Source organism: Macaca nemestrina, chromosome 4, assembly GCF_043159975.1.
Source record: "Macaca nemestrina isolate mMacNem1 chromosome 4, mMacNem.hap1, whole genome shotgun sequence".
NCBI lineage: Eukaryota > Metazoa > Chordata > Mammalia > Primates > Cercopithecidae > Macaca > Macaca nemestrina.
The window spans coordinates 71,778,737-71,790,891 of record NC_092128.1 but is presented as its reverse complement, the minus strand read 5'-3'; the positions used below and the strand labels follow the sequence as shown (position 1 = coordinate 71,790,891).

At 37.6% G+C, this 12,155-nt stretch overlaps 1 protein-coding gene across 14 annotated transcripts in view; it reads left to right on the top strand.

Annotated features, from left to right (window-relative positions):
• LOC105475490 (KRIT1 ankyrin repeat containing) overlaps positions 1–12,155 on the top strand; it is a 46,833-nt gene that overhangs the window by 15,317 nt on the left and 19,361 nt on the right. For all 14 annotated transcript variants that reach the window (XR_011622128.1, XM_024790885.2, XM_024790886.2 and 11 more), the window contains 4 exons: positions 4,402–4,558; positions 5,267–5,374; positions 8,165–8,321; positions 9,077–9,228. Coding sequence is in view for 13 of the 14 variants with exons in the window: in XM_024790885.2 (XP_024646653.1) it covers positions 4,402–4,558; positions 5,267–5,374; positions 8,165–8,321; positions 9,077–9,228 (574 nt within the window). In the remaining variant the exon portion in view is untranslated. The remainder of the gene's footprint in view (positions 1–4,401; positions 4,559–5,266; positions 5,375–8,164; positions 8,322–9,076; positions 9,229–12,155) is intronic.

Genomic DNA, 12,155 nt, shown 5'->3' with positions numbered 1-12,155 from the left:
TTTTGTCCCCATCTCTCTTCTGTATCGTAGGGTATACATGTAAAAATTCTTCTTATTCCCCTTAAATTCACTTTTCTTTTTCCACACCTACTTTCTTCTTGCCCTCAAACATGCATGATTCTCTTCCTTCTTGAAAGTTACCTTCACCTGAACCTACTTCTTTTAGCTACCATCCTGTTTCTTTCCTTCCTTTCACAGCCAGATTTCAAAGGTGAGTGGGCGACACACTCTGCTTTCTCTTTTTCACTCTTCATAAACCTTAACTTTTTCTGAGTTTTTTTTTTTTTTTGAGACAGAGTCTTGCTCTGTCGCCCAGGCTGGAGTGCAGTGGCCGGATCTCAGCTCACTGCAAGCTCCGCCTCTCGGGTTCACGCCATTCTCCTGCCTCAGCCTCCCTAGTAGCTAGGACTACAGGTGCCTGCCACCTCGCCCGGCTAGTTTTTTGTATTTTTTAGTAGAGACGGGGTTTCACCATGTTAGCCAGGATGGTCTCAATTTCCTGACCTCGTGATCCGCCTGTCTCGGCCTCCCAAAGTGCTGGGATTACAGGCTTGAGCCACCACGCCCGGCCCTTTTTCTGAGTTTTTGATCTCTTTCCTTGCTCTGCAGCATTTAATTCTTGCCCACTCTTCATTCTAAGAACAAATTGGAGTTGAAAGGGCATAATGAAGCTATAATGAAGGTCAGTACAAATGCAAGGTATTATTGCTATCTTATCATTGCTATTGAAACACTCACTGGCCTCCATTCTGTGATGCAAACCTGTGTCTTAGTAGTAGTACTACTAAGATTCAGAAAACTGGCTTCTAACTCTGGCTAGTCACCGTGAGACTTTGGGCAAGTTATTTAACTGCATCAAGCTCCATTTTTCTCATCTGTGCAATAAAAAAGTACCTCCACCTACTTTATAAATTTCTATGATTATATTAAATAATTATACAAGAAGGTAGCTGGGAAATTTTAAGGCGTCATACAAAATGTATGTTTGTATTATTTTTATTATTACTTCTCGAATTGCTCCCTCACTATCTTTTCCTGTCTTCCCTTTTAGATGTATTTCATTGTTCTAAGGTGATCATATTATTTGTTCTCAGAAAGATTTCATCCATTGTTTCAGACCATTTAATTTTTCCAGTGAGATGATTTTACATATTCTCAGATAGATAGTCTAACCTTTTGCCTTCCACCTAGGTAGTTTCAAGTTGCCTACTAAACATTTCAGTCACTTATCTTTTGTATATAAGGCACTTTGGAGAATATAAAGACACTGTCCCTACCCTCAAGGAGCTTCCAACCTAATAGAGAAGAGGTGTGGATAAACAAGGATGAAATTAGGTAAAATAAGTCGCAAAAAAAAAGCAAAAATAAAATGCTAAAACGTAGTGGGAATATAGAGAGGATAGACTTTAAACTGTTTCAGAGGCATAATGGAATTTAACCGGAACAAAATCAGGAAGGGGGAAAGGATGTCTTAAGAATAGCAAAGAACATTGTGGCTTTGATTTGCGTTTCTCTAATGATCAGTGATATTGAGCTTTTTTTCATATGTGTCTTGGCTGCATGTATGTCTTCTTTAGAAAAGTATCCATGTATTACCCACTTTTTAATGGCGTGGTTTTTTTCTTATGAATTTGTTAAGTTTCTTATAGATACTAGATATTAGACTTCTGTCAGATGCATAGTTTGCAAATATTGTCTCCCATTCTGTAGGTTGTCTGTTAACTCTGTTGATAGTTTCTTTTGCTGTGCAGAGCAGCTCTTTAGTTTAAGTACCATCTCACACCAGTCAGAATGGCTATGATTAAAAAGTCTTAAAAATAACAGATACTGGCAAGGTTGCCGAGAAAGGGAGCACTGTTGGTGGGAGTGTAAATTCGTTCAACTATTGTGGAAAGCAGTATGGCAATTCCTCAGAGAGCTAAAAACAGAATTTTCATTTGACTTAGCAATCCCATTACTGTGTATATACCTAGAAGAATATAAATCATTTTGCCATAAAGACACATGCACACACATGCAATATTCATTCCAGCACTATTCACAATAGCAAAGACATACAATCAGCCTAAATGCCCTTGATAACAGAGTGGTTAAAGAAAATGTGGTACATACACACACACACACACACACACACACACACACACACACACACACACACACACATATATAAAATAGAATACTATGCAGCCAGAAAAAAGAACAAGATCATGTCTTTGCAAGACCATGGATGGAGCTGGAGGCCATTATTTTTAGCAAACTGACATAGGAACAGAAAATACCGCGTGTTCCTACTTATACGTCGGAGCTAAATGATGAGAACTCATGAGCATAAAGAAGGGAACAGCAGACACTGGGACCTCCTTGAGGGTGGAAGCCAGGAGGAGGGAGAGGAGCTGAAAAAATAACTATTGGGTACTAGGCTTAGTACCTGGGTGGTGGAATAATCTGTATGACACACCCCCGTGACACGAGTTTACCTGTATAACAAACCTGCACATGTACCCCAGAGTCTAAAATTTAAAAAAAAAAAAAAAAAAAAAAAAAAAGAATAGCAAAACCTGAGCAAAACAAATCACCTGAATAAGGTGTAGGATGAAAGTATCTTATTTGGAATATAGAAAAGGCATAGTATTTGTGAAGGGGAAGAAAGGAAAAATAGATGGAAAATCAGTTCTAAAGATGGGCTGTTTTCCCCTCAGATGTTCCATATCTAAAACCAAAACCAAGTTTCCTTTCCTCCTCCCACCTCACCCTCTTATTTCCACACGATAAATTAGTTTCTACCCTTGCTTCAGATTGCAGCCTTACGTAAGTCTTTGGCTATAACCAAGAGGTTGACTTACTCACTGTGTGCGTATGCTTTGTACTCTTCTGAGACCTTTGCTTACTCCTTTACTGTCTACCTAAAATATTTTACCTCTCTTCAACATCTCTTCAGTTCTTTCCTATTTAAAAATCCAGTTTAGGCCGGGCGTGGTGGCCCATGCCTGTAATCCCAGCACTTTGGGAGGCTGAGGCAGGTGGATTGTTTGAGCCCAGGAGTTAGAGGCCAGGCTGGGCAACATGGCGAAACCCTGTCTTCCCACCCCACCCACCAAGATGGAGTCTTGCTCTATCACCCAGGCTGGAGTGCAGTGGCGCAATCTCGGCTCACTGCAACCTCCACCTCCTGAGTTCAAGTGATTCTCCTGCCTCAGCCTCCCAAGTAGCTGGGATTACAGGCATCTGCTACCACACCTGGCTAATTTTTGTATTTTTATTAGAGACGGTTTCACCATGTTGGCCAGGCTGGTCTCGAACTCCTAGCCTTGTGATCCGCCCACCTCAGCCTCCCAAAATGTTGAGATCACAGGCGTGAGCCACCACATCTGGCCAAAACCCCATCTTTACTAAAAACACAAAAATTAGCTGGGCATGGTGGCGTGTGCCTGTAATCCCAGCTACTTGGGAGGCTGAGACACAAGAACCTCTTGAACCCAGGTGGCAGACATTACAGTGAGCTGAGATTGCACCACTGCAGTCCATCCTGGGCATAGAGTGAGACTCAGCCTCAAAAATAGTAAGATTCAGTTCAATTTGTTCTTCTATCAGAGCACTTCACAGGACCATCTAGACTGAATCATATCTCGTTTTCTGGGTTTATATCTCTGGAGCTGGGATTACAGGCACGCGCCACAATGCCTGCCTAATTTTTGTATTTTTGGTAGAGACGGGGTTTCACCATGTTGGTCAGGCTGGTCTCAAACTCCTGACCTTGTGATCCGCCTGCCTCTGCCTCCCAAAGTGCTGGGATTACAGGTGTGAGCCACTGCGCCCAGCCTCTGATATTTTTTAAAGCATTGACAAACAATACCATACTTAAATTTTACAGCATTATGTAACTTATCCATGTTTATGTTTTGCCTCAAATTACACTGTAAACCATTCAGGGTAGAGACCACATAGCTTATATATCTTTGTCTCTCTCACATTGTCTAATATAGCAACTATATATAGAATTACGTCTTTGGGCCTATTTTGTAGACAGCCAGGCCTAAGTGAAAAGCATTCTTACTAAGTTACTTTCTGTTTCTGAAACTATATTTGGCTAAAAAATTTATCTAACTTTTGTACTTCACATGGGATGTTTCTCTGTCATCTGCTCTATCTTGTATTTGAGGTTATATTTTCTTCCAGTTTATCAGAAATAGAAACAGTTTAATTAAACCAGAATAATTAATAAGAAACCCCTAATCATTGAAAACATTATGTCAGTATCTTAATAATCCTTTGCTCTCTGTCCTAGAAAATTCTTAGATTTTTTTGAGATATCATCTAAAATTTGGATTTTTAAAAACATTTCAGATGACTTTTTTAGGTAAGTTTTTTTTGTTGTTGTTTTTTGTTTCTTTTTTCATACAGGTATGGAAAGGTTGAGGCCACTCGCATATTGTTAGAGAAAGGAAAGTGCAATCCGAACCTTTTAAATGGACAACTTAGTTCTCCTCTTCATTTTGCTGCTGGAGGAGGACATGCTGAAATAGTACAGATTCTCCTAAACCATCCAGAAATTGATAGAGTAAGTTGTTTTCCAGGTTTTTAAAAGTAATATTCAAGCAGTGAATAACAAGTAATGACACTAAAATGTTCAATTGTATGCTTGAGAGTTCATCTGAAAAATAAAAATAAGTTCCATTACTTTATAGAATAAGTAACAGAATATATGAGTTGTGCTTTGTAGAATAAGTAATGGAATATATGAGTTGTGCTTTTGAACGTACTTTTTTTTTAGATTTTTTTAGATTTTTTAAATCTAAAATTTATGCCTAAATTTTACATTAACCATTTTTAGGCATTAAGTACATTTACATTATTGTACAACCATCACCACAGTCTGTCTTCAGAATGTATGTAGAATTTAACCTCTTTTCATTTTGTATTGTATTTCTCCAAAAACATCTTGAAAAAGGAAAAAGATTTTCCAGAATTTCATAAAAGAAATTCATAAAAAGTATATCATAAAGAGGAAAATAGTATTAACAAAACCTTTGTTATGTCTTTATCAGAACTTTTAAAAAACAGTAATCACATTGATTAGTGCTTTGAGTCTTTTATCTTGGCAACTCTTGTTTATTCTAAACATAATACATACTAAGTGTGGTTAATATTTACTTAGTACTTGACAAGAGTCTCTTTTTTATGAAACTTTGATTAATTGGATGACATTTTCCTTTAGAATACCATAATATGTAATGCCTTTTTGTCCCCTCCCCATCCACATTTCTAGCATATAACAGACCAGCAAGGAAGATCTCCATTAAATATTTGTGAAGAAAACAAACAAAATAACTGGGAAGAAGCTGCAAAATTGTTGAAGGAAGCCATTAACAAGCCAGTAAGAATTATCTTCATAGTTAGAACCAAGCATAGTATTTAAATTAATAAGATTTAAATTTGAGGATCTGTGGCAAGAGTGGAAAGACAAACGATTAGATGGCGTCTTTACTGCTATAAAACCTCATTGTGGTGCGGGCATGGTGGCTCACGCCTGTAATCCCAGCACTTTGGGAGGCTGAGGCAGGTGGATCACAAGGTCAAGAGATTAAGACCATCCTGGCCAACGTGGTAAAACCCCATCTCTATGAAAAATACAAAAATCAGCTGGGCATGGTGGCATGCGCCTGTAGTCCCAGCTACTCAGAAGGCTGAGACAGGAGAATTGCTTGAACCCAGGAGGCAGAGGTTGCAGTGAGCCAAGATTGTGCCACTGCACTCCAGCCTGGGCAACAGAGCAAGACTCCGTCTCAAACAAACAAACAAAAAAAGTTCATTGTAGACTGGATAGGTATCACATTTGTTATTATCCCTAACATTTGGATGTTTATTCTTGCATAACAAAATAAGACTTGCAAAAATAAGTAAATAAAACTTTCAGAACTCTTAAATTTTTCATATAATTTCATCACTTGATGTGTTGATTACGCTTTTTTTTTTTTTTTTTTTTTTGAGATGGAGTCACCCAGACTGGAATGCAATGGCGTGATTTTGGCTCCCTGCAACCTTTACTTCCTGGGTTCAAGCAGTTCTCCTCAGCCTCCCAAGTAGCTGGGACTACAGGCGCCTGCCACTACGCCTGGCTAATTTTTTGTAATTTTAGTAGAGATGGGGTTTCACTATGTTAGCCAGGATGGTCTCGATCACCTGATCTCGTGATCTGCCTGCCTCGGCCTCCCAAAGTGCTGGGATTACAGATGTGAGCCACCACGCCTGGCCTGATTACACATAATTTTAATCTATTCATTGACGTATATCCCTCTACTTAGGCCTTTTAAGCAACATTTTGTATTTTTAAATAAAAGTGTTGCACATCATTCATTCATTTAGTCTCAGCAAGTTAGTTTATATATAACAGACTCATTTTCCTCCTCATAAAAGTAAAATAGGTGTTTCCAAGCTTTTTTATTCTGCTAACTCAACTTGGCCTTTCCATCTAATTACAACTGGAAATAAACTCATAAATCGAATGCTGGCACACATAGCTATTAAAATAATAATTGTATTTAGAGGCATAAAGCTTAATTTGTAATTGTAGTGACATTAAAATACAGAAGGTTAACAATGAGAAGAAACTCAATTATGCCTAAGAGTTATAATGATTATAAAAATCATTAATTTAATTATTTTTATTTTTATGAGACAGGGTCTCACTATGTTGCCCAGGCTGGAGTACAGTGGCTATTCACAGACAATCATAATGCACTGCAGCCTCAACCTTCTAGGCTTGGGCAGTCCTCCCATCTTGGCCTCTTGAGTAGCTGGGACTGCAGACATGTGCCACCACTCCTGGCTATCATTAGTTTAAAAACTGTTTGAAATAAAAAGATTTATACCAACAAAGGATAAAGGGTTTATACTAACAGATATAACCCATTTACCTAAGCCTCTCCAGGCATTAACCAACAACTATACAATAAGTATTTGTTGAGTATCTCTGTGGATTTAACATGACAAAATGCTGAAAATTATAAGGAATATATGGTCTCTGCCTTTAATGTTACACGCATACCGCACACTTACGCATTTTGTCAAAACACTTACTCCAAGAGCATAAGACAGAGTCAAGGAAATAGACAAGCAGTACAGGTACCCTTATGTTATACTTCATTGCAATTTATTTTCTAACTATGTAGTTTTAACTCATTTTTATCCCTGATATAGTCTTTATATTGTGAATGAATAAGGTAGGAGAGTTGAAGTTCTTTTATCCAAAGTGCACTGACCTGAAAGTTATTTGGGGACATCAGTTACTTCCTATAACAATAAAAATCCATTGAGAAAGCTACTACTCTGTGCAGTTTTCTAAACTGGGGAAAGGAAACTGGCTCAAAGTTCATTGATAACTTTTACCTGCAAAGTGTTCCATCACAAATTCCTCTTAGGACAAGTTATTGGTGGTATACATTTCTTTTGTATTATTTGTGACCCACTAGACTCATGAAGTACTCAGCTAACACTAAATTCAGTAACCAAGTTTGTGTCTCTTGTATGATATTTATATTGTACATTAAAGGTGCTAAAACATCCTGTCAAAAGAATTTGACTTTGAGTATTTTTTTAAGTCATTCTCCTTAGTTTCCCAAACTTATTTCTGGAGCATCCATAAGAAAATATTTTAGAAAATACAACTAATGGAAGTAAAATGTTTTGTTTTTTGTTTTTTGAGATGGAGTCTCGCTCTGTTGCCCAGGCTGGAGTGCAGTGGCACGATCTCAGCTCACTGCAAGCTCCGCCTCTTGGGGTTCACGCCATTCTCCCGCCTCAGCCTTCTGAGTAGCTGGGACTACAGGCACCCACCACCATGCACAGCTGATTTTGTGTGTGTGTGTGTGTGTGTTTTTAGTAGAGACGGGATTTCACTGTATTAGCCAAGATGGTCTCTATCTCCTGACCTCATGATCCACCCGCCTCGGCCTCCCAAAGTGCTGGGATTACAGGCGTGAGCCACCGTGCCTGGCCAGTAAAATGTTTTTAAAATATCACCAACAGATTCTCACTTGTAACAGTGTTTCTGATATTTTTCATGTTAGAAATCTATAATAAAGCACATGAAGTTGAAGGAAAGTATCTTGTTAGATTGTGATGTATAATTTTTTAAGCTGCTTATGTAAGTTATCATTTCTTGTAGTATGAAAAAGTTCGAATATACAGAATGGATGGGTCATATCGTTCTGTTGAATTGAAGCATGGAAATAATACCACAGTGCAGCAGATAATGGAAGGAATGCGTCTCTCTCAAGAAACTCAGCAATATTTCACTATATGGATTTGTTCAGAAAACCTCAGTAAGAAAGTTTTTGTTATGTTTTAGTAAACCTCATTATTCCTTTTTGGGAGTGGGTTGGTAAAAAATATAACTTCTTTTTATTCTTGACTCTTAAATTTTGAATAAATACAATGTTCTTCTCTTTTATATAAATATAGAGGTAAGTCCCTGCCCACCCCCTTCCCTGCTTCATTCAAAGCATTTTTTAATAATTAAAAAAGAAAACTTTTCTTCTATGGCAATAGCATTTGATTTGAATGCCATTAAATGTTGTGCTCATGCAACTTGCCTTTATTCTTTGTGCTCGTTTTGAAATAATACAAATGTTCTTTTGTCTTACATGAGTTTTCTATTTAAAATCAACCTTTTTATTTAAAATCAACCTAATGACACTATATATTTGTTCTTCAAAGTATTATACATACATACAAAATTTAATTGATGGATATGATTGGATATTTAATGGCTTAGTTGTATCTTTTTAACTAGGAATTCTACTTATGTCATAATTAAATAGGCTATAATGGAATTAAGGATTTCATATACGTTTGATAAATTTTATGTAAGAATTATTTTTAATAATTCTTATGTTCTTGATAATAAGCAGTTAACCACAAATTGGGTAGTAATATTGATTAAAATGTTAATTTTAGATTTAAATTTAATTTGTGAGTATTCAGTACAGAAGTGCAGATAGTTTAATACAGAGTTTCTGTGCATTGATATAATTGAGTTTTTTACATTATCATTTATAAAAGGAAAGATGTTTTTCAGGCCTTCAACTCAAACCATATCATAAACCCTTGCAACATGTTCGTGACTGGCCAGAAATACTTGCTGAATTGACTAATCTGGATCCTCAAAGGGAAACATCTCAGCTTTTTCTAAGAAGAGATGTGAGACTTCCTTTGGAGGTTGAAAAACAGGTTTGCTTGAAATCTTATGTACAGTTATTTAAATGCACAAAATCTATTGAGTTTCTATTGTAAGTACTAGAGGCAGAAATTGTGCTTACATCCTTATATCGATCCTTACATCCTTATATCGATCCTTACGTCCCTGTAATAATTGGTGGAATTTCGGTTGATCTACTTACAAAGCCCTTGGTTGGGATTTTTCATTTCCACTCCCATTGTCTTAAGAATACAAAAGAAATAGGGAGGCTATCCTAAAGAAAATTAGCAATCAGATGTGGAGCCAAATTATACTGGAAAAAAATTGTTTAGACTAGTTAGGAAGTACACTGTCAAGGATAAACTTAATAAAGGGCTAATCAGTTGTATACATTTTGAAGGAAGAAAGAGAAACACTGGTGTGGGAGAGAACAGAAAAAACATCCTGGTATACTTGCAAAGGGAACAATGCGAAAGTCAACAGTCCATAAGTGGCTCATTTTTTTTTTTTCTTTTTTTTTTTTTTTTTTTGAGACTGAGTCTTGCTCTGTCTCCCAGGCTGGAGTGGCACAATCTCAGCTCTCTACAATCTCCACCTCCCAGGTTTAAGCAGTTCTCGTGCCTCAACCTCCCCCAAGTAGTTAGGATTATAGACGTGTGCCCCCACACCCAGCTAACTTTTTTTGTTTTTTTAGCAGAGACAGGGTTTTGCCATGTTGGCCAGGCTGGTCTTGAACCCTTGGCTTCAAGTGATCTGCCAACCTTGGCCTCCCAAAGTGCTGGAATTACAAGCATGAGCCACTGTGCCTAGCCTAAGTAGCTCATCTTAACTCAAACAGGGAACTCTGTACATAGTAAAAAATGAGAATAGTATTTACATTTGATAAAAAGAAGTCTGTCCAGACATGTATATTTCTATTTGAACTACTGTGGATTTTAGAGAGGAAGAAGTGACATAATGCCATAAGAAGGATGAATGGGCCAGGCTCAGTGACTCATGCCAGTAATCCCAGCACTTTGGGAAGCCAAGGCGGGTGGATCACGAGGTCAGGAATTTAAGACTTGCCTGGCCAAGATGGTGAAACCCCGTCTCTACTAAAAATACAAAAATTAGCCAGGCATGGTGGCGGCCACCTGTAATCTTAGCTACTTGGGAGGCCGAGGCAGAGAATTGCTTGAACCTGGGAGGCGGAGGTTGCAGTGAGCCGAGATCGTGCTACCGCACTCCAGCCTGGATGACAGAACGAGACTTCATCTCAGAAAAAAAAAAAAAAAAGGAAAGATGAATGGACAAGGGAGAGATTGATTATAACAGCTTAAATTAGGCATGATAATCTAAATATGGTGAAATTGTTTCATGGTCTTACAGTGTTAGTGAAGAAAAAAATAGAATACATTTCTCAATTCTTTATTCTCAGGGAATATTAAACAAACACAGTTAAACAAATTTTAGCACAAGAAAATTTCAACAGCCATGTCCAAACTTGTTTAACATTTTATACATAACTATGTATATTGCTGCTTTTATATTATCAAGCCAAAGATAGAATTGATCCTTTCAGCCAGATACACTAGGAGTCACGTAAAAATTGCTATGAAATTTACCAAAAACTAAGGGCTTCATTTGTTAAAAATGTGTTAGAATCATATTAATAGAATGAAAGGGAAGGAAGAAAACACGAGATCCAGAAAGGCATATGACAAAATCCAACACCCTTTCATGATTTAAAAAACTCTCAGAAAACTAGGAATTCAAGCGAACTTCTCAGCATGATAAAGGGTGTTCACAAAAAACCCACAACTAACATCATATTCAACGGTAAAAGACTGAAAACTGTCCTCCTAAGATAAGGTACAAAATTAAGATACCCACTTTCACCAATAATCAGGACCTTAGTTTTTGGCAAATGACGTATACATAGGAATTCCCAAAGAATCCACAAGAACACTAGAGCTAATAAATTAATTCAACGAAGTTTCAAGGTATAAGCTCAACACACAAAATCTGTTGTCTATACACCAGCAAAGAATAATACAAGAAAGAGATTAAGAAGTCCATTAAAGTAGCATCTAAAAATATAATACCCAGGAATAAATTTAACAGAAGAAGTTCAAGACTTGTACACTAAAACTAAAACATTGCTGAAAAATAAGACCTAATAACTGGAAAGACATCTCTGTGTTCAATGATAGGAATAGTTAGTGTCATTAAGATGTCACTACTAGCAAAGTGATCTACAGATTTAATGCAATCCCTAACAATATTCCAATAGCCTTTTTTGTTAAAGTGGAACAGACAGTCCTCAAATCCACATTAATTGCAAGCGGCCTCAATAGCCAAAGCAATCTTGAATAAAGCAGAATCAAGTTGAGAGACTGACATTACTCAATTTCAAAGCACAGCACAAAGCTAAGTAATCAAAAGCATTGTGGTATTCTAGCATAAGGATAAACATACAGACCAATGGAACAGAATTGAGTTTTCAGAAATAAACCCATACATGTACAGCCAGTAGATTTTTGACAAGGCTGCCAGGTTCATCTAATGGAGAAAGAATAGTCTCTTCAACAGATGGTGCTAGTATAACTGTAAGTTCACATTGCAAAAGCAGGAAATTGGACCCCAACCTCATGCCATATAAAAAGTTAAAATGGCTGGGCGTGGTAGCTCACAACTGTAATCCCAGCACTTTGGGAGGCCGAGGCGGGTGGATCACTTGAGGACAGGAGTTCTAGACCAGCCTGGCCAACATGGCAAAACCCCATCTCTACTAAAAATACAAAAAATTAGCCAGCCGTGGTGGTACACCTTTGTAGTTGCAGCTACTCAGGAGGTTGAGGCACGAGAATTGCATGAACCCGGGAGGCGGAGGTTGCAGTGAGCCAAGATCGTGCCACTGTACTCCAGCCTGGGTGACAAAGTGAGACTCCGTCTCAAATACGATAATAATAAAATGCAT